The following is a 27,132-nucleotide window of genomic DNA, read 5'->3' as shown; positions in this document are numbered from 1 at the left end:
GAAATGACAAGCATGGCTTTTGGGAACTGGCCTTTGTCTCTCTCCAGTATTCACAGCATGGCTAGTTACCTCATAGCCCTTTGGGTATGTTCTTCATTGACTTGAATGTTTGAGAGAGATGTTTATCATCATTGTACAGGTCTGTTACTTTGCTGCTCCAAAATACCACTTAGCAATGCAAATCCTCCCTCTGTCACAACACCCGTGTGGCAGCTAGACAGATATCCCACCAAGGAAAATTCTTACCCCTCTGTCCTGTGTCTGTGGAGGTCTCTGTGGTGGAAGGGGGGTTGTGAGTTCAGGACATAAAATGAGCACTGCCTGAAGAGGTTGAGGGGGGTTTGGTCTGGTGTTTGCAACTTCCCTCCCTTTCCGAGCTGTCAGAAGGGCTGTGTGTGCTTTGTGCAGTGCAGGTATCAGGGAAGGAATGGAAATATTCATGCTGGCTTCAGCAAATTGAGGGCCTGGTGGCATGCACAGGCTGTGGTCGCATCCTCGCTGCGCCTGTCCACCACTTCTGCTGCTGCAGGACCAACAGGTAATGGGCTGGAGGCAGAACCTCATTTGTGAAGCTTGCATTGCTGCTGCTGCTCTGTGATCCGGAAAGAGACTGTAATGACTGAAGGATTAACCAAGGAGGGCTGGCATTTGGGCGAAAGTAAATAAATAGATAAATAAATAAATAAATAAATAAATAAATAAATAAATGTATTTTAAACTGCAGTCTTGAGCTGGATGTTTTCCAGGAACAGTGCATGTGAGGTCCCACAGCACTGTTTCAGTAGGCTGATCAGAGGAGGGTTTTGCTCTAATAAAAATAGATGTGCACCAGTGAGATTTTCCTGGGCTGGTGTCCTGGGGAGGTGTGGAAACAGGGAATGCCTGGTCTGCTGCCCTGGGAGGGCAGCGAAGCAGCGTGGAATGGCTCCTGCCACCTGGTTTGCTGCAGGTTTATTCAGCCTGGTGAGGTCTGGCCTTATTTAAAATTTGCTGAAATATAGTTGTAGTTCTTAGGAAAACAAAATCAGAAAGAGCAAAGGAGTGTAAATAAGAAAACATAACACAGATATTTGCTGTTCAGTGAATATCAGCAACATATTGTACACACAGACAAACACTTCCTTGGAGCAGGTTGCATTTTTTTTCTGTCCAGCCATCCTGGATTTGTTTAAATTTGTAAACACAACATTTTCTGTTTCTTTCCCCCCCCCGCCCCAGTTTTTCAAGTTCAAGGCTAACATACAGTAAATATGGAGACAAGAAGCAAAATCTGAATTACAAGTTTGCAAAGAGTAAAAGCAACCTTTTATGAAACTTGCTCAATACTGTATTTTTTGTAAAAGAAAAAGATCGACCAAAGTGACTTCGTCTTGGTGGAATTGCTTAAACTGTCACTAAGGCATAACGGTGAATGAGCTGACAAGACCACAGAATCCGGCTTGAGTAATTTCCCCCTGCTACTTCCTGAAGATGTGCTCAAGTTGATACTGGAATACATTAAATATTAAATATGAAATACATAAAAAGTAAAACATTGCTGCTATTATTATGCCTTCTAACATTGACCCAAGTGCTTAGGGAACAGTGGAGCTTAAACTTCAAATCTGATGGAGCATGTTATTTTGATGGCTGGGAAGTGCTGAACACCTGCAATGCCTCTTAAGTCCATAAAGAGTCATGACTAATATGCAATATAAAAGCATAGTGCATAGGATAATGTCTCCCTTCGGGTTCAGTGTAGGACGCTGGTGTTATTTCTGTGCTAATGGCCCTTAGTATCGCCTTCCTAGGAACTTTGGACTCTTCTTTTGGAAAGAATGTCCCTTGGTATTATCTCTGCTAGTGGAATCTGGGTGAATAAACTAGAGAATGAACAGCAGTGTTTGGGGCAATCAGAGTACTCTGTAGCCTGTTTTTCCTTGTTTTCCCAAATTAGCTTGTTAAATTAGTTTTCTAATAATATTTAAAGGAAAGCGAGAAGTCTAGAATTGTGAGAATACTTTTTATTTTTCAATAGTAGGGTATAAGCTTTTTTTGTGATCCTGTTGACCGCTTTCTGTTGACTATCAGTCATGTGAAATGCCTTTCCATCTGTAAGCTGGTGTGAGCCCTCTGCAGCTGTGATAACCAGTTGGACTTAGGAAGCTGGTTAATAAATCACTAGTGTTAAAAATTTTCCAGTGCTGCTTCTGAATCTACTACAAATTAGTGATTTATAGGAGCTCATTGATTAGCTGCTAAGGCAGCTAAAAATTTCCTCTACCAAAAATACAGTGAAGAGAACCCTGGTCATCCTGATTTGCAATCTGTCCTGAAAAACTCCTTGAAAGTCTACATGTGAAAATCTCTGTAACTGTGCTCCGGACACTGGGCTCTGGAGTTTGTTGGAAAGAGACTACAACATTCCCAAACCTTTTATTTCAAACAGGGAAATTAACCTGAGTTTTGTTGTGCATTTCTAGAAGAACAGAATAACTTTGGAGTGAGTAGCAGCCCTAATGATGAGCTCAGAGCTTCGAGCTGGACTGCAGGTGGGAATGGAGATACAGTACTGCTGTTTGGGCATTAGTCTTTGGCCAGGGCCTGAAAGCCAAATTTAAAGGAAAAATTTTGTCTTTGCATATTTTGGAGGAGATTTATTTCAAGACTTCAGACTGAATTTCCATCAAACTGAATCAGAGTATATTTTTACACCAGAATTAAATCAGGCTGAAATAGAACACAGTGGAACATGCTGATTTTGACTGAATTTTGCACCTTAAATATTCTCAAAGCCAAAAACCCAGAGCAAAGCTTGAGTGAGCAAAAAGCATGCCATCAAAGAGATTGAAAAAATGTTTATTTGTACTCCTACAAAGGGAATTTTACTGATTTTTTTCTTAGCTCAGAGGTTTCACTGGTAGTTTGGGGAAGTCCAACATTTCATTCCACAAAGGACCAGAAGGATTGCAGAGGGTAATCCCAAGACTGGGGTGTGAAGATGGCATCTTGCAAATTTACTATTTGCATGCTCATATGAAAATGTCATTACCGATAATCAGTAAAACTAAATTTTGCACCTGTATTGGTAATGGATGCTTCCATATAAAATTTGAACAGTTTTCTCTTGCAGTGTTGTTGCCTTGGTGTGTGGTCATGTGGCAAATGAGCTGGGCATCAGAGCAGAAGACGGGGGATTCTGAAAAAAAATGAGATGTTTCACTGAAGATCTAAAATTTCCTAATCTACCAACATGCAAAATTCAGTAAGCAGGAATTTGATGAGTTGCTGGGGTTTTTTTAAAGTATGCTGGCTTTGGTTTTCTTTGGTTTACTGTCTTAGTTTTCAGGTGATCATCGAAGTCAGTGTAGGGAGCTGGTCCTCAAAAATGTGCCTGGTTCTTTTAGTTTGGTATGGTGTTACAACATAATTACATGTATGTGTGTAAATTACCACTGTCCTCTTGCAGAATTAAGGAGGGAATTCTGTTTCTGAATTAATGGCCCAATAGTGGTCAGTGGTAATATAATGTTTATGCATAAATAATAATATTTATTGTATCATTTATTACCTCTATTGTTAATTTTGTAGTTACAGGCAGAGGAGCTCAGGTTAATGACAAAAGCTCTACTGATCCCAGTAGAGCTGCACCAGCTATCACAGCTGAAGGTCTGGCCAAGCATTTCTGCAGCACATTATCCCTGTACTGCTTCTTACCCTGGAAAAAGTGTATGCTCCCATGTGGTCTGGCTAATTAGAAAGGTTTGCTACAGAAGATACTTCCTTGTTTGACATAGCAAATATATTTAAAGTACTTTATTTAGGTACAGCTGGGTTTTCTTGAGAGGTCACTATGGGAAACCTGTTGCTGACAATTTCTTGAAAGCTGGGTTTCTTTTGTCTCTTAGGTTTGATCATGATCATGAGCTGTAACCTGAATGCTTTTCTCTGATCAATTTACTTCTCTGTCAGTCCTGCCAGTATTGGGTAGAATGACTTTCTCTCAATTGCCTGTTAAGTCCAAAGACTTGTAGGTTAGAGAGGTTTTATAGCCATGGCTCAAATAAATCCTTTTGTTCCCTTGGACGTTGTTTAACCTAAGCCACGTGCAGTGCAAGGATGTCTTTACTTTCCCTGGTGAAGCCACAATTATCAAGATGCAAAAGCATGTGTTTCCTAGCTGGGGGAGGAGTATTTTCTAGGTATTCTTGATTTCATTCATTTGTGAGTATTCAAGAGAACAAAGTCTCTATTCTCTCAAGTCAATGCACTTCTATTACGTGAGCATTAAATCATTCCCTTCTTTCAATTCAGAGTCTGCAGCTAGAAAGCTGGTCTGCCTTACTTTAAGTAGACAAAGGATATTTAAATAAGGATGCTGATAAAAATGCATTCACCAGTAAAGATCTGATTAAAGAATCTGCTGCTTTAAAGAGTTCTGTAGGTGAAGGCAGAAGTCAAAAGATACTGTTGCAGAGGGATTGAGAAGCTGGTTTAAGTTTCGTCTGTGGGAAGAATTCCCACAACTCAGTGATATCCCCACCGCTGGGGAGAGACAGGTCCCTCCCCACAGACCCCTCTGCTGCAGCTCCTGGCGCAGGGGGCTTTGTACTGAGGCCAGATCAGCTCTTCCAACCCAGGCAATGGTGCTTCTGATTTCAGAAGTCCAATGAACATTTTCATGTTACTGTAAAGATGAACATTTAGTAGCCATAGTATTTGTTCTGTGCACTGCTTTTGATGCCCTACATCAGGGGTCCTCAAACTATGGCCCGTGGGACAGATATGGCCCCCAGGGTCCTCAATCCGGCCCCCGGTATTTACAAACACCCCCCCGCCCCCACCCCCCCGTCACTGGGGGTTGGGGGGGAAACCAAGCAGCCGCAGATGACTTTCTGCCACTTCATCCGTGCGCCAGCCTCCTGTTTAAAAAGTTTGAGGACCCCTGTCCTACATGATGGAAATAAATAAATAAAATAACTTCCTTCCCAGAAGGACAGTATTGTCACACTATTTGGACTTAGAGTAGAAACAGATGTCACAACTAGGGTTTTTTTCTTGGTTTATGTCTATTAGTTGCTTTGGATTGGTTTTTTTTTGCTTGCAGAATGGGCAATAGATAGAAGTGAGTCTACTTTCCATTATAAAGATAGAACAAAATTTCTCAGATATGGGATTAGGCAGCCCATGGTAGTTTGCAACCTGTTGAGACTGGCAGATCTATTGAAGTACAATCAAACCCTGCTCTAATTTCCACTTCTAAATCTTCAGAATACTTGACTTGTACCTAGGAAGCATCGGTATTTATACAGATTTTCTGGGTTTAAGAAGTCTGAATAACTTTTCCTGTGCCAGAACTCGAAGGACTGAAGAAGATGATCCATTTGAAACTCTTAATAATTGCATCCTTTCTTCCTCAACAGCAGCCCACATGTTTCCAGTCAGGCTGGTACAAAGCAGATGGCACAGCAGCAGCCAAGGCCTGTCACGTGGGCAGGATGATTGGTTTGTCTGCCTCTCCCTGGGCATCTCTGCAGTCTCTTTGATTTCAACAAATAAGGGATTCAGACCCCCTGTCTGAGGTTGCGCTTCGTCTGGCCATGAGATGTGTCCCATCCCTTTGACTGGGTGTTGCACACTGTCCCATGCCCAAATAAATTTGATGCAGTAGCGCAGAGGTTTCAGTTTGTGTATTCACAATCCAGCAACAACAGACTCAGGATCAAACCAAGTCTGGCAAAAGCCACAGCTCCCACAGCAAGCATTCATAGCTGCTGGCAGCAGAACTGAATTTTGTTCATTTGTACGTTTCTTTTCCAACTTTTGCTTGTGGCTTTGGTACAAACAGCATCCTATTGAAGTGCATCTAAATACATTAATAGATTTTCTTTACAAGAAGACACTCAACCTACAGACAGCAAAAGAAGAGCAAACCTTCCCACTAACTGTTTGGGAAATAGCCTCTCTACTGTGTGCCTGCTAATAAAAGTGCCATAGAAACCAATCATTTTCTGGATGAAAGCTAAAAGCTACATGACAGATAGTAAATAAATAATTGCAGGGAAACATTGCACATAGATTACTTGGGGAACAGGATTTAATTAAAATTTGTGAACATGCCTACGTAGTTCCACTGATCAGGAAAAAATGGATATGTGCTACGTCTGTAAGATTTACTCACTTGATGGTGTTTTGCCTTCCTTCACTCCGTCAGTTTCATCCACTTTATATCCTGCAGTGGTAAGATAACACATTTCTGGTTTTCTTTCTTGAAGAAATTGATCCTAAGAAACACCAGACATGATGTATGGTTTGTAACTCTATAATATTTCTAAGGAAAAAAAATAATCACTGAAGAAGGCTGGGCAAGTATTATATTAATTTCCATTTTAAAATGTTTGGGGTTTTTTTCCCACTAGGAGCAATAAAAAATATGCAAAGGCTTTCAGCATCCTCTCTAGGAATAATTAGTTAAAAGATGTTATAAATCTTGCTAGGCTAATTTAGCAAGGTAGGTTTTTTTAGACACTTCACAAGACAGTTTTTTGCCATTGAATCCAAACTCATCCCTGGATTCACAATACCAGCCACTCTGGGTCTTGCTGGGGTCTCAGCATCTCCCCTTTCTTCCATAACAGAGACAAACAGGAGTCTTGGAGGTGACTGTGACTGGTACCTGGCAGAGGTGCAGAAGGACCAGGCAGTCACAGCCACCTCCATGGTCCAGCACAGGGCACTGGAGTGGTGCCAGGGGACTTGAACCTCATCGCAGCAGTTATGGATGTCTGTTCTGGAAAGGCTTCACTGGGGCTGCCATCTCTGCAGGATGGCAAACTGTTGTTCTCAACTGATATTGTTGAGAACAAAATATATTCCATGAGAAGCATGAGAGTTTTTTCTGTTCATTTTTCAGTCTTCACATGTCCTGCCCAAATTGCCTTTTTATATTAGGGCTGTGAGGCAGCTCCTGGAGTGCCGTTGATGGCCTGGGCCTCTTTCCCCCACCCCAGGGAGAACAGCAAGCACCCTGATTCATTTTGCTCCAAGTTGGCTGCTTTTTGTTCCCCGTCTCATTAAAGTATGGCAGCAAGTTGTTTGGTAAATGAGGAGGCTGCTGTCCTTGCTAGCATAATTGTGATTTGGCGTATTGGTACAGTATTAAAATTCCAATTGAACAGATGGTGTCAGGATTTTAACTTATGCTTATGAGATACAGATGGTCCAAGGACTGAACTTGTACACTAGCTATTTTTATTTTTAACAGGTTAAGAACAAATTACTTTTTTGACTGTTGTTACTATTTACTGTGAGGGCAGCGAGGTGCTGGCACGGGCTGCCCAGAGCAGCTGTGGGTGCCCCATCCCTGGCAGTGCCCGAGGCCAGGCTGGACGGGGCTTGGGGCAACCTGGGCTGGTGGCCGGTGTCCCCGCCCCTAGCAGGGGGTTGGAACCAGATTAACTTTAAGGTCCCTTCCAACCCAAACCATTCTACGGTTCCATGGTTATTGCTCTATGTGTCATTTTTTTCTTTCCCTGTGCATGCGTGCATGCATTCATGTGTGTGTCTGTGCAAGTGTACAAGTCTTCTCAAAATCCCTTTTCCGTGTGACTTTAGATTGAAAACAGCCCTATTTCTACCTAAAACTCCTCTCTCTATATGTACTGTTTCCTTCTCAGTGGCCCTTTTATTTCCCCCTAGACCTGTTGCTGTTCTGGAGAGGTGTGGGTTTGAGGATGGGTCTGGTGGGGTTGCACACTGGAGCTTGGCAGAGGTGCAGGTTCCCTGTACTCAGCCCAGCCTCCTCAGGAGAAATCTGCCCGGGTCCCCAGGGCAAGCAGGTCCTATGCAGGGCTCGCAAGGAGGTGGCTGCTCCAACCCCCCCCCTTGGCTCTGAATCCTCTGGCAGGGCTTGTGCAGCCAGGGAGTGCCACACAAGCCACATACAGCTGGTGTGACTGAGGGCGCTAGGGCAGGGTTCTGGCTGCACTGGAATAAATGCAGATGACCCCACTTTTATGCCAGTAAAGACTGATGCTTATTATCTAATCCTGTCATGAAACACGGTTATATTTTCATCACAATTTATAAGCTTATTTAATCTTTTATAGAAAAAACATAAAATCTGCTACTATGAATTATTAATGTCCACTCAATATTTTACACCTACTACATAGTACCAGTTTTCATGCTAAGGTATCAGTGTTTTGCATAAAGCACCTGTGTACATTTTCCGTACTGTTTCTATTGCCCCATGTCATACACTCAAGGGAAGGATGTGTGAGCATATTTTTCAAGCAAGTCTCTTGTGTGCCAGCCTTGATTCTGCTTTGGCTTCATGTCTACTGGGGGCTGCAGTTGGTAGCATCTTCTTGGAGGGGTGAGGTTTGATGTGGCTCACTAATCTTCCTTTTTGGCCAGGGGTGTTTGCTGTGTGCAGCTGGTCACAGGGAAGCTTGTGCCAGTCCAATGTTGGTGTTTGATTCAGAGCCCAGTCCATGAATCAGGAGAGTCCCAGTGCCTCCTACACTGAAACAAGCTGTAGGTATTTGAGATCTTTAGATTGGGGAAAACAACATATCCCAAGGGTTAAATCATTGAGTAAGTGTCTACCCAGCTTACTCCTAACAAGGGAACATGTTTCTGAGATCTGACTGTGATCAAGTGACTGGACCAGCAAAAATAAATCTTAGTCTGTTACCTGTCTTTGATGCATTTCACTTGTACATCCTGGCGATAGCAGCTGCAGGGAAGGTTTCCATGAAAGACAATGCAAACATTTAACACAAGGGCAAGGATGCCAGTTGCAGGTGTAGGTACAACTGGGTTCATTTATTCCTCCCTCATGCCTGCTGCCATTACTCATTCCTCTCGCATGCAAATGTACAAATCTCCCTGCTGCTTGTGAAAGCCCACAGTGTTTTAGAAGACACTGTTCCTGCCCATAAAGCACAGTGGGTCTGGGAGCACAGTGCTAACAGGATGGAGGCACTTTCCTGTCGCAGGGACCTGGCACCGCAAGACCCCCATCTCCCTAGGTCACCATTCAGGGCCCTCAGCTGCAGTTTTTCGTGCTTCCTGGGAAACTGGTGGAGAATGTAAAGGTCTTTGGTAGCAGCTGGGCTGGAGGGTGCAGTGGGGGGCTGGCTGGGGGATTTCAGGGATGCTTGGGCAGCCTGCAGACCAGAGTGCTGCTGAAGCATATCTCCAAAGGCTGTGAGATGTCTTGTCCCCATGGGGCTGGCATGTCCCCTCTTGCTGGGGCGGCTGCACTGATGCAGAAAGGGCTTTTGGGATCACCTGGAGCACAAAAAATTGCCCTCCCACCTATTTCTGATAATTAGTATTTTCCATAATTATCCTGCATAAGATGACATTGACCGAGAAGCCCATGCCATAGCCAGAGGTGTTTGAGCTAATTTAGTTTTCCTGGGAGGGAAAGGGAAGGGTAGGCTGTGTACAGCACCAGGGCTGCCTGGCACTGTGCATGCATCAGCCTCTCCTCTGCTCAGATGCTTAAGTACTAATGGGGGCAGGGTGAGTGGGTGAGTGAAATAATGAATATTTCATGGGAAAACATTACAACACTGTATATGAGAGAGCAACTGACTCCATCACATCCTCACAGCTACCTCCTTGCTTTAGACAATGCATTTTTTTCTCTTGGGTTACCTGATGGGGAGCAAGGCAGTGAGAGAGGAAAGGCACAGCGCACTGATCCAGGCTGCCACCTTCTCCCTAGTGAGCATAAATATTTGAAAGTTTGTGTTGCTGCTTCTGAACAAGGGGATTAAAGAGCTCTGAAATATTAACTTCTTGCACTTAATAGAAGCATAGAATGGTTTGGGTTGGAAGGGACCTTAAAGATCATCTAGCTCCCACTCCCCTGCCATGGACAGGGACACCTGCTGCTAGACCAGGTTTGTTCAAAGCCCTGTCCAGCCTGGCCTTGAGCACTGCCAGGGATGGGGCATCCACAGTTCTCTGGGCAACCACCCCCAGTGCCTCACCACCCTCACAATGAAGAATTTCTTCCTAATATCTAGTCTAAACCTACCCTCTTCTAGTTATGCTGTGTTGAAAGATTTTCTTCAAAACCACAGCCCCTCTGCTCTGTGGGATAGGAAAGGGGTCTCCCTCTGCCCCTGGAGTTTATGGGCAGCAGTGACCCCCTCTTTCCATCACTGGGGGAGATCTCCAAGCTGGTGGGGCCTTGGTCTGCTGGGAGCAGGTTATGGCTTTACACTGTCCTTTTTGCCCACTGGAAACCCAGGGATCATCCCCCTGTGGTGCATCGCCATGGCACTTAGTGTTGGTGGCCTCTCTGCCCTGGCAGTTTCTGCCACCCGCTCTTCTCCATGCAGGTGTAGCTGTTACTAAGCTGTCTGCTGGCACAGACTGGTACTGGGTTGCTTCATCCTCACTAATGATGTCCCACGTCCCCTCAGCATGTGTGCATCACCCTTCTGCCCGCTCCCTGCCAGCTGTGTCTGTGGGATTGTCATCCCATGCAGATCTTCCCACACTTTGCACCCTACACCTTGATGGCTCAAAATCAAACCACACCTTGAAATCAGCACCAGTACATCTGCTTATGTTATACAGCCATGAAGCCAAACCTGAATTCCAATATCATATTCCAAGTGGCCACCATGCTGTTAAGTGACTTATGTCACCATCACCTTGGGGAGAGAGAAATTTTCCTGTACCTGAATTTCCTGCACCTGACCCTGACAGGTTTGTCCACTGCATGGAGTAATAATAAGTATGTAATGGTATGTAAAGTAAATGGAATAATTAAAATATTAGCTAGAATGTGTTTGCTCAGCTGTAGTGACAACTTTAGTTACACACTGTATTTTTTGTTTGCAGATGCAGCTTTTACAGAGCCATGGCTATGGGACAGATTAAATATTGTTTGAAAAAGTGATCAGAGATTTTGTTTGCAATCATGCTGTAGCTCTTCTCTAAATATTGGAGGTATTTTAAATTGGTTTGTATTGGTAATAGCATTGTAATGCCTTTTCTTGCTTGTACAGATTGTCAGTGTTTTAATGTGCTTATTCCCAAGGGATGGAGCAACTAAAAAGAACAGATTAAGTTAAACCTTATAGAACATTTCATTAGGGAAAATCATATTTCCATCATCTTCTGCGCTCACTTGGTATGCAGTGACACAGCCAGTTTGGAAAGACAGATCAGGTTTGATAAATTCATAAAGGCACAGTTTGCCAAAAGCTGTTTGGATGTACAGAAGTCACATTTTTACTGAGCTGTTCTGAACACGTCCACCTGGATATAACCTCATATAAAACAATCCCCTTCCGCAAGACATATGTCCTGTATGTCCCCAAAGGAGACTGAATCCATCTGATGAGCCCTTGCTCGTCAGCCCATGGAGTTGACTTGTACTAACCACAAGGTTCTGAGTGAAAATGCGTAGACCTCTTCATGACTGTAGGATCAGATGGATTGCTGTGTCCCTTCACTAGCATTGTTAGAATGATTTTGGTGAGACCTTTAAATTATTTTCAGCCTTCATAGCTGAAGTTTTATTTAGTGTGTATTACACACCCTGAGAGCAATGTGCCAAAACCGCATGTATTTATTTGACCCTCCCAAATTCACCTGAAATACAGAAATAGCTTCTACACAGGGAGAGGTTTCCTTGTGCTTGGAGCTGTTGTTTCAATACAGGATGATACAAAACCGGTCCTGTCACTGTGTTTTCTCCTCAACAGCTTATTACTGGGCATTAAAGACCACCCAGTGTGCTTTCCCTAAGAATGCATCACTGGCTACTGAAATAGGAAGTAAGATATGGATTAGCAGATCTTTAAAACAATACAGAAGGACCACATTCATCTGACACCCATATGCCCCTATCACTGGGGATGGCAGCCTTCTCCTCCTGGCTGACATACCTGGGCAAACCAGGAGAAGAGCAGAAGCCTGAGTATAAAACTGGTGACTGCAGCTACATTGTCTTTGATATGATTAAAAAAGCCCTCACGAGTAACCTGGCCCCAAGCATAAGCTTACAGGTGGTTCCTATGGCCCCAGGGTCAACACTTATATTTAAAAAAACCCATGCAAATCCCCCCAAGCCCAGAAGCACCCTGTCTCTAGACAGGTGGATGGAGATAAACATCAGCTGTCATGAAATGCTCAGAAAATTTACAAGAGTTGTCAGTGTTGATGCATATGTGATTCTCTGTTTATGTATATGGCAATAAAGAATATGATAAAAATCCCACATAACCAGTATTTCATCTGATCAAAAACTGGCTTATTTGTTCATTTTTATTGATGCCCTGGTCTCTGGTGAGAAGATAATTGGCTTAAGCAATAGAAGCCTATTCCATTTAAAATCATTGACAGCTTTGTTCGGTGAAAGCCATAGGAAACCCCATAAATCAAACAAATATTCTTACTTATGTCCCAGTTATGTGTTATATCATTTAAACTCTGAAGTATCCAGTTTGCTTTTCACTAATTACTGTGCTGTCTCCTTGCATATGTCTCCACTTTGCTAATTGCAGTCTTTAAACTTTTGATTGCACTGTAAAATATCAGCAGGTTTGCAAAGCCGCAAGTTGCAAGCTCTGCTGGGAGAGCATGCAACATGCATACATGTTCTCTATTTTAGCAAAGCTTAGGCTGGGTGGGGAGGCTGGATCTGAGCTCTTTAGTTCCTCTTTCAGCTCAGAATTAGTGGCATTCGCAGTGAAACATGCAGATGATGGCAGGCGCAGGAGCAGCAGCCCCTGGCACACACCAGCAGCCACCGAGGAGGTGTTGAAGCAACCTGAGTCACTGGGAATAGCAAAGTTATGGGAACTGAATAGAGCCTTGTCAGGGAATGACTTGACTTCTAAAAATAAGTATCTTTGTTTCCTAAAGTCATTTATTTTTGATAAATGCCTCAGCCTTGCATTTTTTTTTTTAGCAGCAGGACAACATTCCTGTATTCCACTGGCTTTGTCTCAGCTGTAAGAACTTCTGGGGTCAAAAGAGCTGATTTTAGTCTTATGATAGTCTCTAAGTTCCTCCACTTATTGCTAGTGTTGAGCCTATCTTCATCTGTTCATTGGAAACAGCCCCTACTACCACTTGTAGCCATTTTTTTTTTTCTATTTGGCACAGCTGTGGTTTGAAGTCAAGCCCATTTATCTGCAGGGGTGAGTAGTAGGGGGTAGAGCACTGGTGAGGTGTGTGCTGGGATGTATAAGGGGTGAAGGTAAGATTGGAGCTGTATTTGCAATATGGCTTCTTAGCTGCTTTGGATATTTGTACGTGAATTTTTGTACTGGCTTATTTTTAAAGAGGAAACCTAATTTGAGAATTTTTTGTAGAGACTAGATCCTGTGTCTGTTCTCATAATCTAGAAACACATAAGATTTCTTAATCAAGCTTCAGTGTGTGATTTCACTATGTGATCTGCTGAGTTATTCTGAGTTTTGAATGTGTTGGTGCTTAAGTGAGAAGTGATATAAGAAACCTGAGCAGTGTAGAAAGCTAATTCTCTGTTAAAATAATCTGCAGGCATGTACAAATCTTTCGTAAGAAAACCTAAGCTAAAGGAGCTGTTTCTTTGCTGTTGTTGCAGATGGAAAAAAGAACTTGTCTTCATATAAGCTTAGACTTTAGCTCTGCTTAGGAATGAGTATGGGATAAAGCTGATAATCGGAAACATAGAATTTTTTTTTCCTAATGTTTAAAGCTACACAGCTCATAACGATTAGCATAACAAAGTCATGTGCTAGTATTCTACTGACTTGTAGAAAAATATCAGCTAGGCATGTCAAAACATGTATGCAGCCACCAGCTGGTCCCCCAAACCTGCTGGGCAACTGCAGTGTTCTTCTGCAGGCTGTGGGATGCTGTTTGTGCTGTGAGTCTGTCCCTTTGCGGTGGAAGGCTTGGCTAGGCAAGGGGGCTGCGCTGGCAGGGAGGAGATGGCTTCTGGGCTGTGCTTCAGTGGGGTGTTTCTGTTTGACTGGGAAGGGTTGGGGATTGTGGGGTTTTTCCTTTTTTTGTCTTAGCTTGTTTTTGTAATGACACTTCTCATTCTCAGAAACTCTACCCAGTCTCTGTGCTTCCTTTTTCCCAGTAATCTGATGGATATAAGTGACACTGGATTGATTATAGGAGAGGAGGGTTGCCCTGTAACCTGAGGACATAAATGTTGCAGTATGGCTTAGATACTACAACATGCTCTAAAAAGTCCCAAGGAGATTAAAATACTCATTTTATTGGGGAGAACAGGAAAAAAAAAAAAACCATGCTTTTGTTTGTCTCTGCTTTTGATGTAGAAGACAAGCTGCTGGTTCCTTAACTTGCAGGATGGCTCAAGTGAGACATTATCCAGCTAAATTTATTTATAAAGCTATAGTGAGCTCCAGCAAAGGGCCCTTTAGAGCCCACAGTCCCTCTGTGAGTCTTTGCCCACCAGGCTCAGGCTTCACCTAAGTGCTCTTGGTCATGATGAGGGCTGAGGCCCTGGTGACTTGCTCTTCAGCCTTCTCTGCACTAGCATGGGTCTTATCACTGCCTCCCCAGCTTTCCCTGTAAATCACATCTTCAGTAAGGCTTTTTCTCCCCTAAACAAAGTCCAACAAGGCTGGGCTGTCTCAAGAAAGTAGTTTTGTTAGAATTGTTCTTAGCAATTTGCCAGCTCTCGTTCCCCCTCAAATGCAAACATTACTCAGATAACACTATTCACATGAAAAGATTTCTTGAAATTCTTTAAGCGCACATTAAAATGCAAATCAATCTTCTTATTAAAGCCTTCTGGAAGTTCTCTGACAACACATTTAAATGCAAATCACTGAAATGTAGACTCAATATTAAAATCCAAACAATTATTTGATCTGCGTGCTGAAATTAAAATGGGACCACACTATATGTCTCCATAAACCCAGTGCCATTTTAGTAGCATATGGGAGGCAGCTCTGAATGGGGCTGGTCTGCTCTTCTGGGGAGTGAGACGGGCAGGATGGGGTGCAGCCTTGCGTCCCAGGATCACTGAGCTCTTTCTTCACAAACAGTTGGCAATATTTGCATTAGTCATCTTTAGACAGGCTGAAGGGAGAGAGGATAGTGTAGGATTGCTTCTGGCTTAATTGGCCGTGTCAGTTTTTATTAATGGCTGATGTATAACTAACAGCTGAAGCTTCCCCAAAAGAAAAGGGGAATTCTTTTTTTTTCCTCTGAGTTGGATGTCCCACAAACAAGCTTTGCCAACACCAAGTTTTTATTTTTTTGGGCTCTTTGTATTTGAGGGATCTGAAGCTCTGCTTTTGTTTGGATCTTTTATGTTGTTTCATATACTAATCAGGGCTTTTAACTTGACTCTGTCACTCAAATGCTTCTTGATGATGATGAGCAAAACTAAGCTGTCTTACTGCTGAGTGTGTATCATCATTTTCTGTTAAAACTAAAATTCACTGTTCTTTTCCATATTTGAAGTATGATTATTTAAAAAAAACAAAAAACACAAAACCCAACATAGTGGTGTTGGACAGAATCTTCTAAGTAAAATTGAATCTGAAGTAAAAAATAAATCTAGTTTCCCTCCCTCCTTCATATAGTGTTTGAGTTACAGGAAAATAAATGTCATGCCCAAGTAATTTTGAACGATACACAAGGACAAAATAGCTGGTATCTATCAGTATTTGAAAAAGAGAAAGAATGGGAAGCATTTCAGCTAATGATATTCATGGGTTGCTTGTCTCTGCCCTACCCTTTGTTGCAAATATTTCTTGTTGGGGAAAACTGAAAATCAGATCATGAACCATAAATGACAGAAAATGTATTTTATATGTAAGTGGGTGGGAGCCGGGGCAGGGGGGTAGAGGGGGAAGAAGTTACAGTGTATAAAGAAGAGTACAGAGTTTCTCATGTGTGAAACCAATGTAGCGTCATCTGTTTGGGTGTGGATTGGTGCTGGCAGAGGAGAAGGCAGCAGGTGTGTAGAGGCTTTGCTGGGGCATGTGGGTGAAGGAGTGGTTCATGGTGGTGGTTTGATATGTGCCTTAAACTCCTTTGGTGTTGGTGCCAATGACAAGGCAAGCACAAGCTGAATCTGTCCCCACTGCTGCTCTTTTGGCCTTGATATGAAGGAGCCAGGTACCAATTTCTGGTGCATCTCAGTCCTGTGGAAAGATGATGCATCTCCAGTTGGAGACTTGCGGGTGATGGGGTGAGTCCCGCCTTCCCTTCTGCAGCTGGGCTGAGGAGAGCAACACAGGTAACCTCCTCTTAGAACTTGATGGATCAAGCCACTTTCTTCATGGTAAGTTTTGAACCAGTGTACTGCTCCACAGGCCTTCATTTACAGCAAAGATCTTATTTCCAGTGACATATACCTCAGAAGTGCGTAACTGTTTTTTGCCTTCTTAGCCAGCAAGGAAGAATAACTTCTGTCACTGATGGGGCAATGAAATCCCTGACGTGTTCTTTATTGTGGGCTTAAGAAGCTTGGAAAATCAGGGAATCGGCAGTCCCTCAACATGATACATTTTAGCTGCAGCATATAGTCCAAGTTATATTGGAAGACTGTGTTATTCTCAAGCTATTTGTCCATGGGTTTTGTTGCTAAACTGGTGCTTTCTCAATCAGGAGGAGACAGAAATGCAAAGTACCTGTCTTCTGTGGGTACTTAGATCCATGTGGGGAGCATCTGCTTTATAGTGCATGTTGCTTGACTTCGTTCTCCCTGCTCAACCCCCCATATTCTGTATCAATACTGGAAATGTCTTTTTTGGGATGTTGGGAATTTGTAAAATTTCCTAGAAACAGTCACTTTTGGGGTGCTGACACTGAAACAGCTTGGCACCCTCCCCTTGAACATTGTCAGCTGCCTGTACCCACCCACCCACCCGCTGCAGCTGAGGCACGGGAGGGGATGGGCAAACCTCTGCAAGCCAGGGAGGGCTCTGTCACAGATACAGTTGTGTGCTACTTTATGAGCTTAAAATTTAATTTCTCATCCTCTCAGACCGTTTCTTATGCTCCTATTTAAGTGCTGCTTAAGCATTTGTCGTTACATTTGCTCCAATCATTCTTGCTTGCTGCAGAAGCAAATGCAGTGAGCATCGATCGGTGCCTCGGCTCTTCCTGAATGGGGCTGTGGTGGTGTTGGGGGCTTTCAGTGCTTGTGCCTTCCCTGGAGGGAGCGAGGTTGTCTGCACTTACCCTGTTCCAAGCACTGGAGCACAGACCTCCAGCTGCTTCATGCAGCATTTTTTCTAGATCTTCTTAATACCTTGGGTTTTGTGTGGGTTTTTTTTGTGTGTGTTTTTTAATATATAAAGGAAACCCAAAATTAAAGATGGTGAGCTCGGCTTCCATGAATGCCAAGCAGAGGCTGGTCTCCTGGGATACTGCTGTATAACAGGGAAGAAACCCCGTTGTTTCTCCCCCACCCCCTTTCTGTGATCTTTTTGGTTCCAAAGCCACCTCAATCACGTGTTTGTTTTCCCCTCCCAGCTGACTTGGTCTTTCTTTCCCTTATGGTGCAGTGGAGGATATTTCCATTTTGCGATTGAACTTGCACTCTCTGCTTGACCCAGCTTAGGAAACTGCTGTCCTCAGGCTTTGTTAGAGTCTTCTGGGGGAGGGAAAACCCAACAACCAGCAGTGATCAATTCAGTCTGCCCTGCTTCCCTCTCCTCCTCACCAGGCTAGAAAAGGCATTTGTCCTAATAGAAATCACCCAGCCCCCTTGATCTGCCCTGGAAAAATACTACCCAAACACATTTTCTGTAATAATCCCAGAGCAGCAGTCAATATTTAACAATATCCTTCAAAGCTGCTTTCTGGGCTTTGAGGAGAATTCCTAAAGAAACAGTTTGTAGGAAATCTATTGGAAAATTAACTTCATGTTCATCAACACATCATTATATGGTTTTCTCACCTTAACAATCAAAATGTCCATGATTGTTTCCATCTTGGAAAAAGGTGAATGCTGGCACCAGGCAATATGTTCTCTCGTCATTTACTTATGGCAGTGCTGTTCCCAGGGGGCTGCAGCTTCCTAATGAGTGGGGACAGCAGAGAAAAAGGCATCTGGCATGTTTATGAACTGCTTATAGCAGAGTCCAAAAGCAGTCGCTTTTGAAGCGGTGGCTTTTCTTTTTTAAATTTTTACAAGAAATGGACATTTGTTCATGCATCCCTTTTGCCATTCTCAGTCTTCCTTCTCCTTCCTGGTCTCCTTAGCTATCAGTGCAGCTTATGGTCTCCTCTTGTGATTTCTGGCATCTTTTCGTTCTGTCTCAGCCTTCTTTGCTGCATGAAGAGCATAAGTTTTTCTTTTCTTTTTGGATGGTGGTCTCTGTATGTATAGTTAACTGAAGATGCCAAAGCTTAGCTTTCCTTTATTTGCATAGGATAAATGTGAAGCTGTGCCTCTGCCACACCTCTCCCTGCCCTCCCTGTTTCCCCCCTGCCTTCTGTTTTTGAGTCTCAAGTGTGTTGTCTGAGAGCCTGCAACTCTCTCTGCTTCCTATGAATAGCGACAACCAGAATTATCAGATAACTTGGCTGATGGTCCCCAGAGCAAAACTGCTGAAGGTTGGCAGGCTGGGTATTCACAGGGATAAATGCAGGTTATCGAGCTCCTTCCCAAGATAGGTCACTACTTTTAGACGTTGGTATGAGCGGCTGTTCCCAATAGTCTTGGAGATGTCTCCCTTCCTGCAAGGGTCTCTGGGAAAACAACCACAAACCCTGTTTCAGGCAAGAGGAAAGAGGTAAAGCAGCAGCTTACAGTTGTGATGAAGAGGATGCACTGAAAGGGTTTGCAGGGTGACCTGGCTGAAGTGACATCTGGGGATATATGACCTTTCCCAGGATTGTCTGGCAGTGTGTGAATAACAGGAAAGTGAAACAGCCAGGGAAGAGTTATGCAGTGATGGAAATGAGGGGTTTGTTTACATGGAAATACATGCACACCTTTAATCACTGGGCAGAAGAACTGGCAAGGTGTGGATATACCCAGGACGCAGGGAGATCCAGGTTGAGGGTGATTGCAGACCAAGGCTGAGTTACTTGTGTAATCAAGATGTTGACCACGGTGATGGAGAAAAGTGTGTGGTGACTATGGTGAGAGAGAGTGACCTCTTTGGTGTTCACTAGACCTCAAGGACAGAACCCTCCAGGGCTGGGGAGGAGGCTGAAATTGGGGTTTGAACTAAGGAGATGTGTCTGGAGCTGAAAGATGCATCTGTGAATCATCAACACAGAACTGTTTAATTAAAGATGTGTTGGTGGATGAAATTATGCAGAAACAAATGAAAAGCAAAGGCAAGTGAGGCAGTTTGCTGAGAACTGCACAGAAAACTAATGAAGGTATTGAAGAGGATTGTCCAAATTACAGACTACGGGAGGGATTTTGTGTAAATATATGGGGAGGAGAGAAGAGGAGTTGTTTGAACCCCTGTGTCCGAAGGGGTGACAGACATGCATCCTCTCCTGTGGGGTTTGGAGTGTCAGGGGAGGCTCCAGCAGAAGTGGTGGCCAGCTCTGAGACTGATCATTTGGGATGGGAGTGAAAGAAAGGGCACCTCACAACTGAGACATCTGTACACAGTGCTTTTAATGACCTTGAAGAAAACAGAGGCAATGTAGAAGCAGTTCAAAGGCGTGGGGGGTGATGGGGATATTGTTCCCTTGACAATGGGCTTGTGGGTGGCAGTGGAAAAGTGGAGTTGTGTTGGAAAATGATAAAAGTGAAAGAGGTGGCACAGGACCTCAGGTGGAGGACTTCAGTCTGGGCACAGAATTCTGATGGGATGCCTGACCCGCTGGGATGAGCGAAGTAGGCAAGAGAGTGCTGTGAGCCATGTGCTCATTTGCATTTAAACTGAATTTTCCCTTGTGAGTGAACATCACTAAGTGATCTTCTGTTTTGCTCATTCTGACATTAAAAAGGGAATAACAGTAGGGTAACAAAAAAAAAGATTAATTTTTAAGCAGCAATTGTTTTTCTGTTGATAATGCTGACAACTCCCTAGCACCTTCCAATTACAGTATTTGCGTCTTCCCTTTGCCTTGGCTTCTGTAGCTGCATGCCTAGAACAAGGTCTGCAATGTCAGTCACCAGCTTTCAATTTACCGCTGCTCCCCCTTGCCTGTTGGGAAAGCGGGGTTTTTCTCTTGTATGAAAACTCCTGTTTGTAGTAGTTGCTACCAGTGTTGTTTCCTCTGACTGTAAACAGCTGCACACATTAAGGAACATTGCTGAGAGCTGATGCACATGTTTCATCTGCTTCTGGGCTTTATGTAGTTATTTTTCAGTCCCTTTGCTTCCCAAAGCACCATCTATTGCAGGGATGATGCAGGGAAGACAGCAGGTCCCCAGTGAGGCATGGATGGTGCGGGCTCTGATGGGGATCTTTCTGCTGAGAGGCTGGGCACAGCCGACATTGCTGACACTTCTGAACTTAACTGGTAGCTCTGGAAGTCCTGGTGTGTTATTGCCTCCTTCTGCATGAAGGGCTTTCAGCACAATAAAGGCTGTGAAAGGTGCAGTGTATGTCTGTGAAATGTCTCTTGATAATCAGATTTTGATGGCAGAAAATATGTAGTTCTAGAAAAGTTTTAATAACGCTTCATGCTTTCCACAGGCTGTTGTAGAGGTGCTCTCCTAAACACCTGCAGCACTGAACTGGCTTTTTTGTAGTCTGCATTTAATGCTTGATAGTGTGAGCTGCCTCAGCACTGTCCTTTGCTCTCTCTGTGGGAGTGTGTGTGGTCCTTAGGGAAGTAGCTTTGCCAGGTGTGCTTGAACTGTGCTGGGTTAATGTGCGTTTCCTGGATTTGGGACCCCTGTTGTCCCCAGGCCTTGGGGACAAGAGTGCCTGGACTGAGGCAGCCTTGGGAATTCATCCTGGCCTGGTCTCCCCAAGGAGAAACTGCAGGTGTTACGTTACACCTTTGTGCAGAAATGGCATCTTGGACAAGTCCAGGTCAATATAATCAGGTGAGCATGTTTTCTGTTTAACAGCCAGGGAACTCTTTCCTTTAGTTTCTGTTTTTATTTGCATTTATAACACAAGCAAGTGTTCAGAACAAATGGATCTTAAAAAAAAATAAAAAAAATCAATGCCTGTTAGCTCTTATTCTAAAAAGGCCACAAGCAGTGCACTTTGAGGACATCAACAGACTTCTTAATAATGTCCCTTAAATTTCAGGCTCATTTTTTGCATGCCTACCATCCAGCCTTCAGTTTCTGCCTTGGCTTCTATTTTTCAGTACCTTAAATCATGACCACAACCACAGGCAGGGTGTGCTGCATGTCCTGGCATTCCTGTGCCCTGATGCAGCATTTGCCCTGGAAATGCAGTGCCTGGCAAGCACCAATAATAGGCTTGCGTAAAACACAGACTGGTATTGTGGCAGTGTTGCAAGTTCACACAGAAATACTAGTCTGGTATTTGCAGCCAATTCCAGTTTCACCACATGGGACCTTTTCCCATGGTCCCACAAATCTGTTGCCCTGGTGCAAGCAGATGGGAAGCATGTGCTGCCCTCCACTTGCCTCCTCCCAGCATTATCATTTTCTAGGCGTGGGTTATTGAAAACGTTTTAAATTGAATAATTAAATAATTTGGATAACTATATAATAGCTATATGAACAAGTTCATCTGAAGTGGGATAGCAATGATAGTATAAAGTAAGTTATTTTAGCACATACTTGCTTGTGCAGCTCAGAACAAATGATCCAGGGTAAGTGACGTTGACAGTGAGGAGGCTTGGGCAAATGCAGGTGTAACATGAGGAAAGAGATTGGAACAGATAATGTGTGGAACAAGAGAGCAAAGAGTTTCAAAGCCCTGAGTCTGCATCCACACAAACAATAATCTCGTGGTAGGATGTTGTGCTGGTCCCTGGGGAAAGCCCTGGGCTTTAAGTGGGGCTGAGCTGACAGCTGGCAGTAATTGCATTTCAAGATCTAGAAGCAGATTCTGGACAAATGGCACTAATCTGCCTTCAAGGGGGATGACTTTATATTTGTACCTGTGCAACTGAAAGCCAGTTCTGAGGTGAACAGGAGTGTTGTGCATGATGTGATGTTCACGTGTGCATGGCACATTTGCAGGGTCACTGCAGGTCCCAGGCGTGCCAGTGGTCCTTGGTGTCCTGCTGATATGTTGGCACATGCTCCATGGGGCAGGTGAGCTCATCACAATGTACAGTTATGGCATTTATGGCTGCCATAATTACACACACAACCTCTCACACAGCAGTGATGGTCTTGCCCTAAAATGAGAATAGATTTTCTTAAACTTATTTTCTGTTTTAATGGGGTGATTTAATTCTTGTCCCTCCTTGTGGAAGTTGGTGTGATGTACATGATGAGCATGAATGATATATGTAATAGATTGCCTGTGGGAAGCATTGTAGGCTATGGTAATGCTGGGATGAATGTTTGAGGGTTGAAAGAAGCTGGAGAGATGTAGAAATGCACTTTGTCAAGTGTAATTCATCCCAGGATAATGTAGGTATACACATGTAATGGGATTCTCTGCTCCTTTGCTATGGGATGAGGTTTGCATTATTATGCTGCTGTTCCTGCACTCATTACATCTGCTGTGCCAGAAGCCTGATCATGCTATCTTCTCTGGATGCCTTTCCTCCACAAATTCACTTGTCTGAGATCATCTTTCAGCCTGCAGTTTATCTGACTCCTGGACTCATGCTTTGAGTGCCGCAGTTCTGCATGCAAATACACTTCCAGCATGTCTGCAGTTGTGGAAATTGGGAAATATACCAGCCTCTTATTTTTTCCATTTTTATTTGTCACCAATAACACATCTTCAGTTCCTCCCAGATTTGAGTGCTTTTGCTGAGTAAAATACAGTGGCTTTGTAAGTCTCCCACTGTGGTTCGTGCTGTGGCAGTTGTCAGCACCACCCCTTGCCTGGTCTACATCTCCCAGCTCCACTTTATCTCCCTTTTCACTGAAGGGAAAAAAAAAATAGTGGGAGGGCCTGGAGTCAAGGGGGATGACAAACAGCACCTGAGGCTGGCATGTGCTGCTGTGAGCACTCTGAGCAGGGGGAATACTCTTATCTGGAGCTTGCATCAGGAAGCCTGGGAAGAAGGAGATATGCAAGTGACTATACAAGCCAACATAATCGGATAAAGGAGCCTTTTAAGAAGAGTTGGATAAGGTATTTGTGGTCTGCATTCACTTACTGCTTTCATCCACCCACCTGTTTTATTGCAGAGAGGTGTTTGCTTGCATCCATGTAAGTGTGGATACACATATATTTTTACTTGCATGGGTAAAACCAGAAGTACTTTAAAAGCTTTGTTGAAGTTATATCTGGGTGATTGCTACCAGCAGTGTGTGCTGTGTTGCCAGGGATTTGAGAGACTTCCCATTGGCATTGCCCAGGGCCTCCAACATACTGGTTTGTTTTTTCTTCCAGTTTTGTGGAGCAAAACCAAGATGGCCCATTTACACATATTTGAGCACGGAGAACAAGGAGCTAAGCAACTAGTAATGGGAGGCTGTGTTGAGAACCTGCTCTCAGTGTGCTCACTAGCAATGTGGTGATGAGCCTGTGAACTGCTTCAAAATTGAATGTTCACTGCAAACCCTTGCTTGGTAAGGTTGTGGGAGATGGCAATGCAATAACTGCTGTAAGGTGGGGGAAATGCAGATGCAAGTCTGTATACTAAAGGCAAATTCTTTTTGTGTGCCTTTTGTTTCAAGGAGAGCTGGGCTGTGCTCTTGCTTTCCCTGGAGACCTACAAACAGTGGGGGTTTAGTTTTTCTTAGTGTTTAAATGCACATCAGTAAATATTTATCCTTTTGGGTGCTCTATGTTATTTGGGGTGCAATTTTAGGGTCTGAATTCACCATCCACTCAAGCCAGTGGAGAGATGCTGATTTTGAAGGAATTTGGACTGGCCCCTTGAGCTCTGGCTGTTGCACTGGGCTGGGAGGCAGCTCCCAGGACTGGGCACTGTGTATCAGCCTCTCTGTGCCTCTTATTTGGCATCATCCCAAGAGCAGTGTAGCTGTGTGCAGGGTGTATAGATGCTTCTTTGCTTGGACTATGCTGGTTGCCCATGACAGAAGGGAGCAAAGCTTGAAGCCAAACCTAAACTTTTGGTGGATACCAGATATCTTTGGATGCAGACCCTTGACTTGTTTCATCCTGGGCAGTGGGGCGGGATGTGGAGAACTGGCTCTGAGCTGGAGTTTGCTAATGCAGGGAGGGTGTGCTGGGGAGTGCAGGCAGTCAGGAGCTAAGGATCATGCTGAGCATCCTTGGTGAGCTCATTGAGCTGCCTGCCAGCCACGGGCACCCAGCAGCATCCACTCGCTCCCCAGGAGCTGATGTCAAGTGGGTACAGTGAGGGATGCAGGAAAGTCCATCCACCTGTCGCTCTCAGTTCCTGCACTCAGGAGTGATTTATCACCTTGTTTTGCGGAGTTGCCTTTCTGAAGGAGCTTCAGTGAAGCATATCTTAAGATTGCAACACTGGGCAGGAAGGATTGCTGCTGTGATGACAGCTGATACCAGCCTGGCTCCCGCTGGCTACGCTTTGCTGCTCCCTAATGAGCAAAACAAATTGGATGCGGGCACAAGCCTGTGTGGAGGAGTGAATGTATAAGAGCAGGAATAAGTGACCTGGGTGTGTGTCACTGTAGCCAGGCTTATGTGCCTGTTGCTCTCTGTAGCACTGAAGTTACTACTACCTGTCTAGTCCGGCATACATGTTTCTTCCAGTGCTGATTACAGTATAAATAGTTATTTGATTACACAATTTTTGCTAACTGTTTTGTTCTTAGTCTTGTCTTTGATTGCTCAGGAGCATTTCAGGGTGAAATAATTGCATGTTCAGGGAATTAGCTTAGAAGCTGGTAATTATTAATTTCCTCATCAATTCACTTTTCCATGTGCATTTACTGCATGATGGGGTCTGAGAGAAGCAGATTGTGCTGAGAGTGGATAATGGAGATCACGGGCCACTTCTTCCCCAGCGCAGAGTCCAATTACAGATAGTGACTTTCCTGCTGCCTCCAAGGAAGGATGGTGACATTTGCTTTGTTTTACTGCAATTACATCATTGTAGCTCCAGTCAGCCTAATAATTTCTTGGTCTTAACTAATTTTCCATATATTTCTGTGACTTTTCAGCTGTATGGTTATGTAATGTAATTATCTTGTATCTTTTGATGACCCTGTTTTATTAGTAATGATGTGCTAATTATTCTGGTTCTATGTGTGTTGATAATTGCCTCATATTATGATAGCAGTTTAAAGATCATGAGTAATATGTAGCACCACATCTTATGAGCCATTGTTATTAACTTGTACTGTAGCCCACTGCAGAGTTGAAACTCTGTGTAAAGCTTCCATTTCCTGAGTGGAGGTAACGTATATGTGATTGACTGTGACAAAATCCTCATCTCCACCCCCCTATAGCCTTTACTGCAAATGCTTAATTACTCTTTCCCACAATAAGAAGTTCAGAAAGAATGGTTCTAAACTGTGAAATAAAAAAATGTAGGTTTGTGTCTCTTGTCCTGTGCCAGGCTCAGGTGTCTGCGAAAGGTTCATTACAGTATTTTTAAATGTGGCAGGGGAGAGCTGAGGCTCCCTCTTGGCCCTGATACCTTGTTTCACTAAGACTTTATGCTATGCTATAGAACAATGAGGCTGGCCTTAACGCTTTTCTTCAGCTGGGGCTTTATCCAAAGAGCACTGAAGTCAATGGGCCTTGAGGAATGTTGGGCTCTGTGTGTGTGTGGAAAGCAATCCATCACGGTGCAGTGAGGTTACTAAGGGGAAATCCCTCCTGCAGGGCCAGGTCTTTAACAATTTGGACTTCATTCCTGAACAGTCTTGGTGATGTTCAGAACCAGGTTCCTGATGAGACAATTAAATTTGTCCTGATAAGCATAACGAGATTGCTCCATTTGACAGTCAAAGGATTAGAAAACCTGTGGTATCATCATGAAAGCAAGGTTGTACAACCTAACTTATTTTCCACGTTTTATGCTTGTAACCAAACTTCTGAATTTCACTAAGTTCAGTTGTAAGTCAGTGTAACTGTTGTTCTAGGTCTGGTTTCTTCTGAGTTCTTCTACTAGTAAACACTGACTGAATTTCCATAACTGTTGGGATAAACTTAAGTTTTAAAGAAAATGCCACTGACCAAAACACCTTAGAGGAAAACAAATAATTCTGTTAATGATGGGGAGAAATACAGAGGCTTCTGGAGCAGAAGCGCTGATGGCGCTTTGGAGCCTCCAGTGCTTTGGAGGCAGATGCAAGCTCTGATCTTTCCCAAAGGCAACTGTGGAGTTGGCTATTCACAGGGAATAATTTCTGTTGGAGACTCTTCCATGTGCTGAAATATGGAATTTTATCTACTTGTTTTATATGCCTAAATCCCTTTTTTAATTGAGTTTTACAAATGCATGAATTAAAATGGTTGTCTTTACAGCTGGTGCCTGCTCTTCTGCAATGATTCCTGGCAGCCATCAGTCCCACAAGAAAAAGGCAGATTTTTCCTTGGAGAAGTGCTCTGGTCTCTCAATGAACTTAAAATTTTGTACTTAATGTTTTTTCTTTTAAACCAAGACCTCTCAGCTTCGGAAAGATATAAATTGAAACACTTACATTCTCTCTTGTATTTTACAAGAGTTCAGAAAGACTAAACAAAATCTGATGTATGAAACAAAACAGTTAACAAAATCATGTATAATTGCTGAATACGTAGCAGTGGAGGAGCATGCTTTGCAATTTGTTCTATGACAAATACGAAACAAAAAACTGTTTGAGAAGGCTTTAATTAACCTGAATGAATTTAGTTAAGCAGGCATGAAACATTTTGCCCAGAGTATATGTTGCTTTTTTTTTAAACTTACATGTAAAAATGTTCCTTGCTGTATTTTGCATGCTATACCTTGAGATTTTTATTAACTTCAGTGTTTTTGTTAGCTACCTGTAATTAAATATTTATGGTATAATGCATCAGCATTTCTATAAAATATTGAAAGTGGGAAGGAAATAAGTTTTCAGGAAATGGAGAATCAGGTTAATACAGGTGTAGAGTTCAGTGTAATGCTTGGACAGGGTTGGTTTTGTGTCCCACAAGGATGAGCAGGTGTTGCTGTTGGATA

The 27,132-nt window shown here is 43.4% G+C and overlaps 1 protein-coding gene across 6 annotated transcripts in view; it reads left to right on the top strand.

Annotated features, from left to right (window-relative positions):
- Nucleotides 1-27,132, top strand: part of KCTD16 (potassium channel tetramerization domain containing 16) — an 88,200-nt gene that overhangs the window by 14,657 nt on the left and 46,411 nt on the right. Inside the window, exon 2 of one of the 6 annotated variants that reach the window (XM_080398181.1) lies at nucleotides 10,582-26,547. The exons of the other annotated variants lie outside the window; for them this stretch is intronic. Within the exon in view, the coding sequence (XP_080254307.1) occupies nucleotides 10,582-10,898 (317 nt within the window). The 3' untranslated portion in view covers nucleotides 10,899-26,547. Of the gene's footprint in view, nucleotides 1-10,581; nucleotides 26,548-27,132 lie in introns of those variants that run through there. 6 annotated transcript variants of the gene reach the window in all.

This window comes from Falco punctatus, assembly GCF_963210335.1.
Source record: "Falco punctatus genome assembly, chromosome: 8".
NCBI lineage: Eukaryota > Metazoa > Chordata > Aves > Falconiformes > Falconidae > Falco > Falco punctatus.
This window is presented reverse-complemented; position numbering and strand designations above follow the sequence as displayed.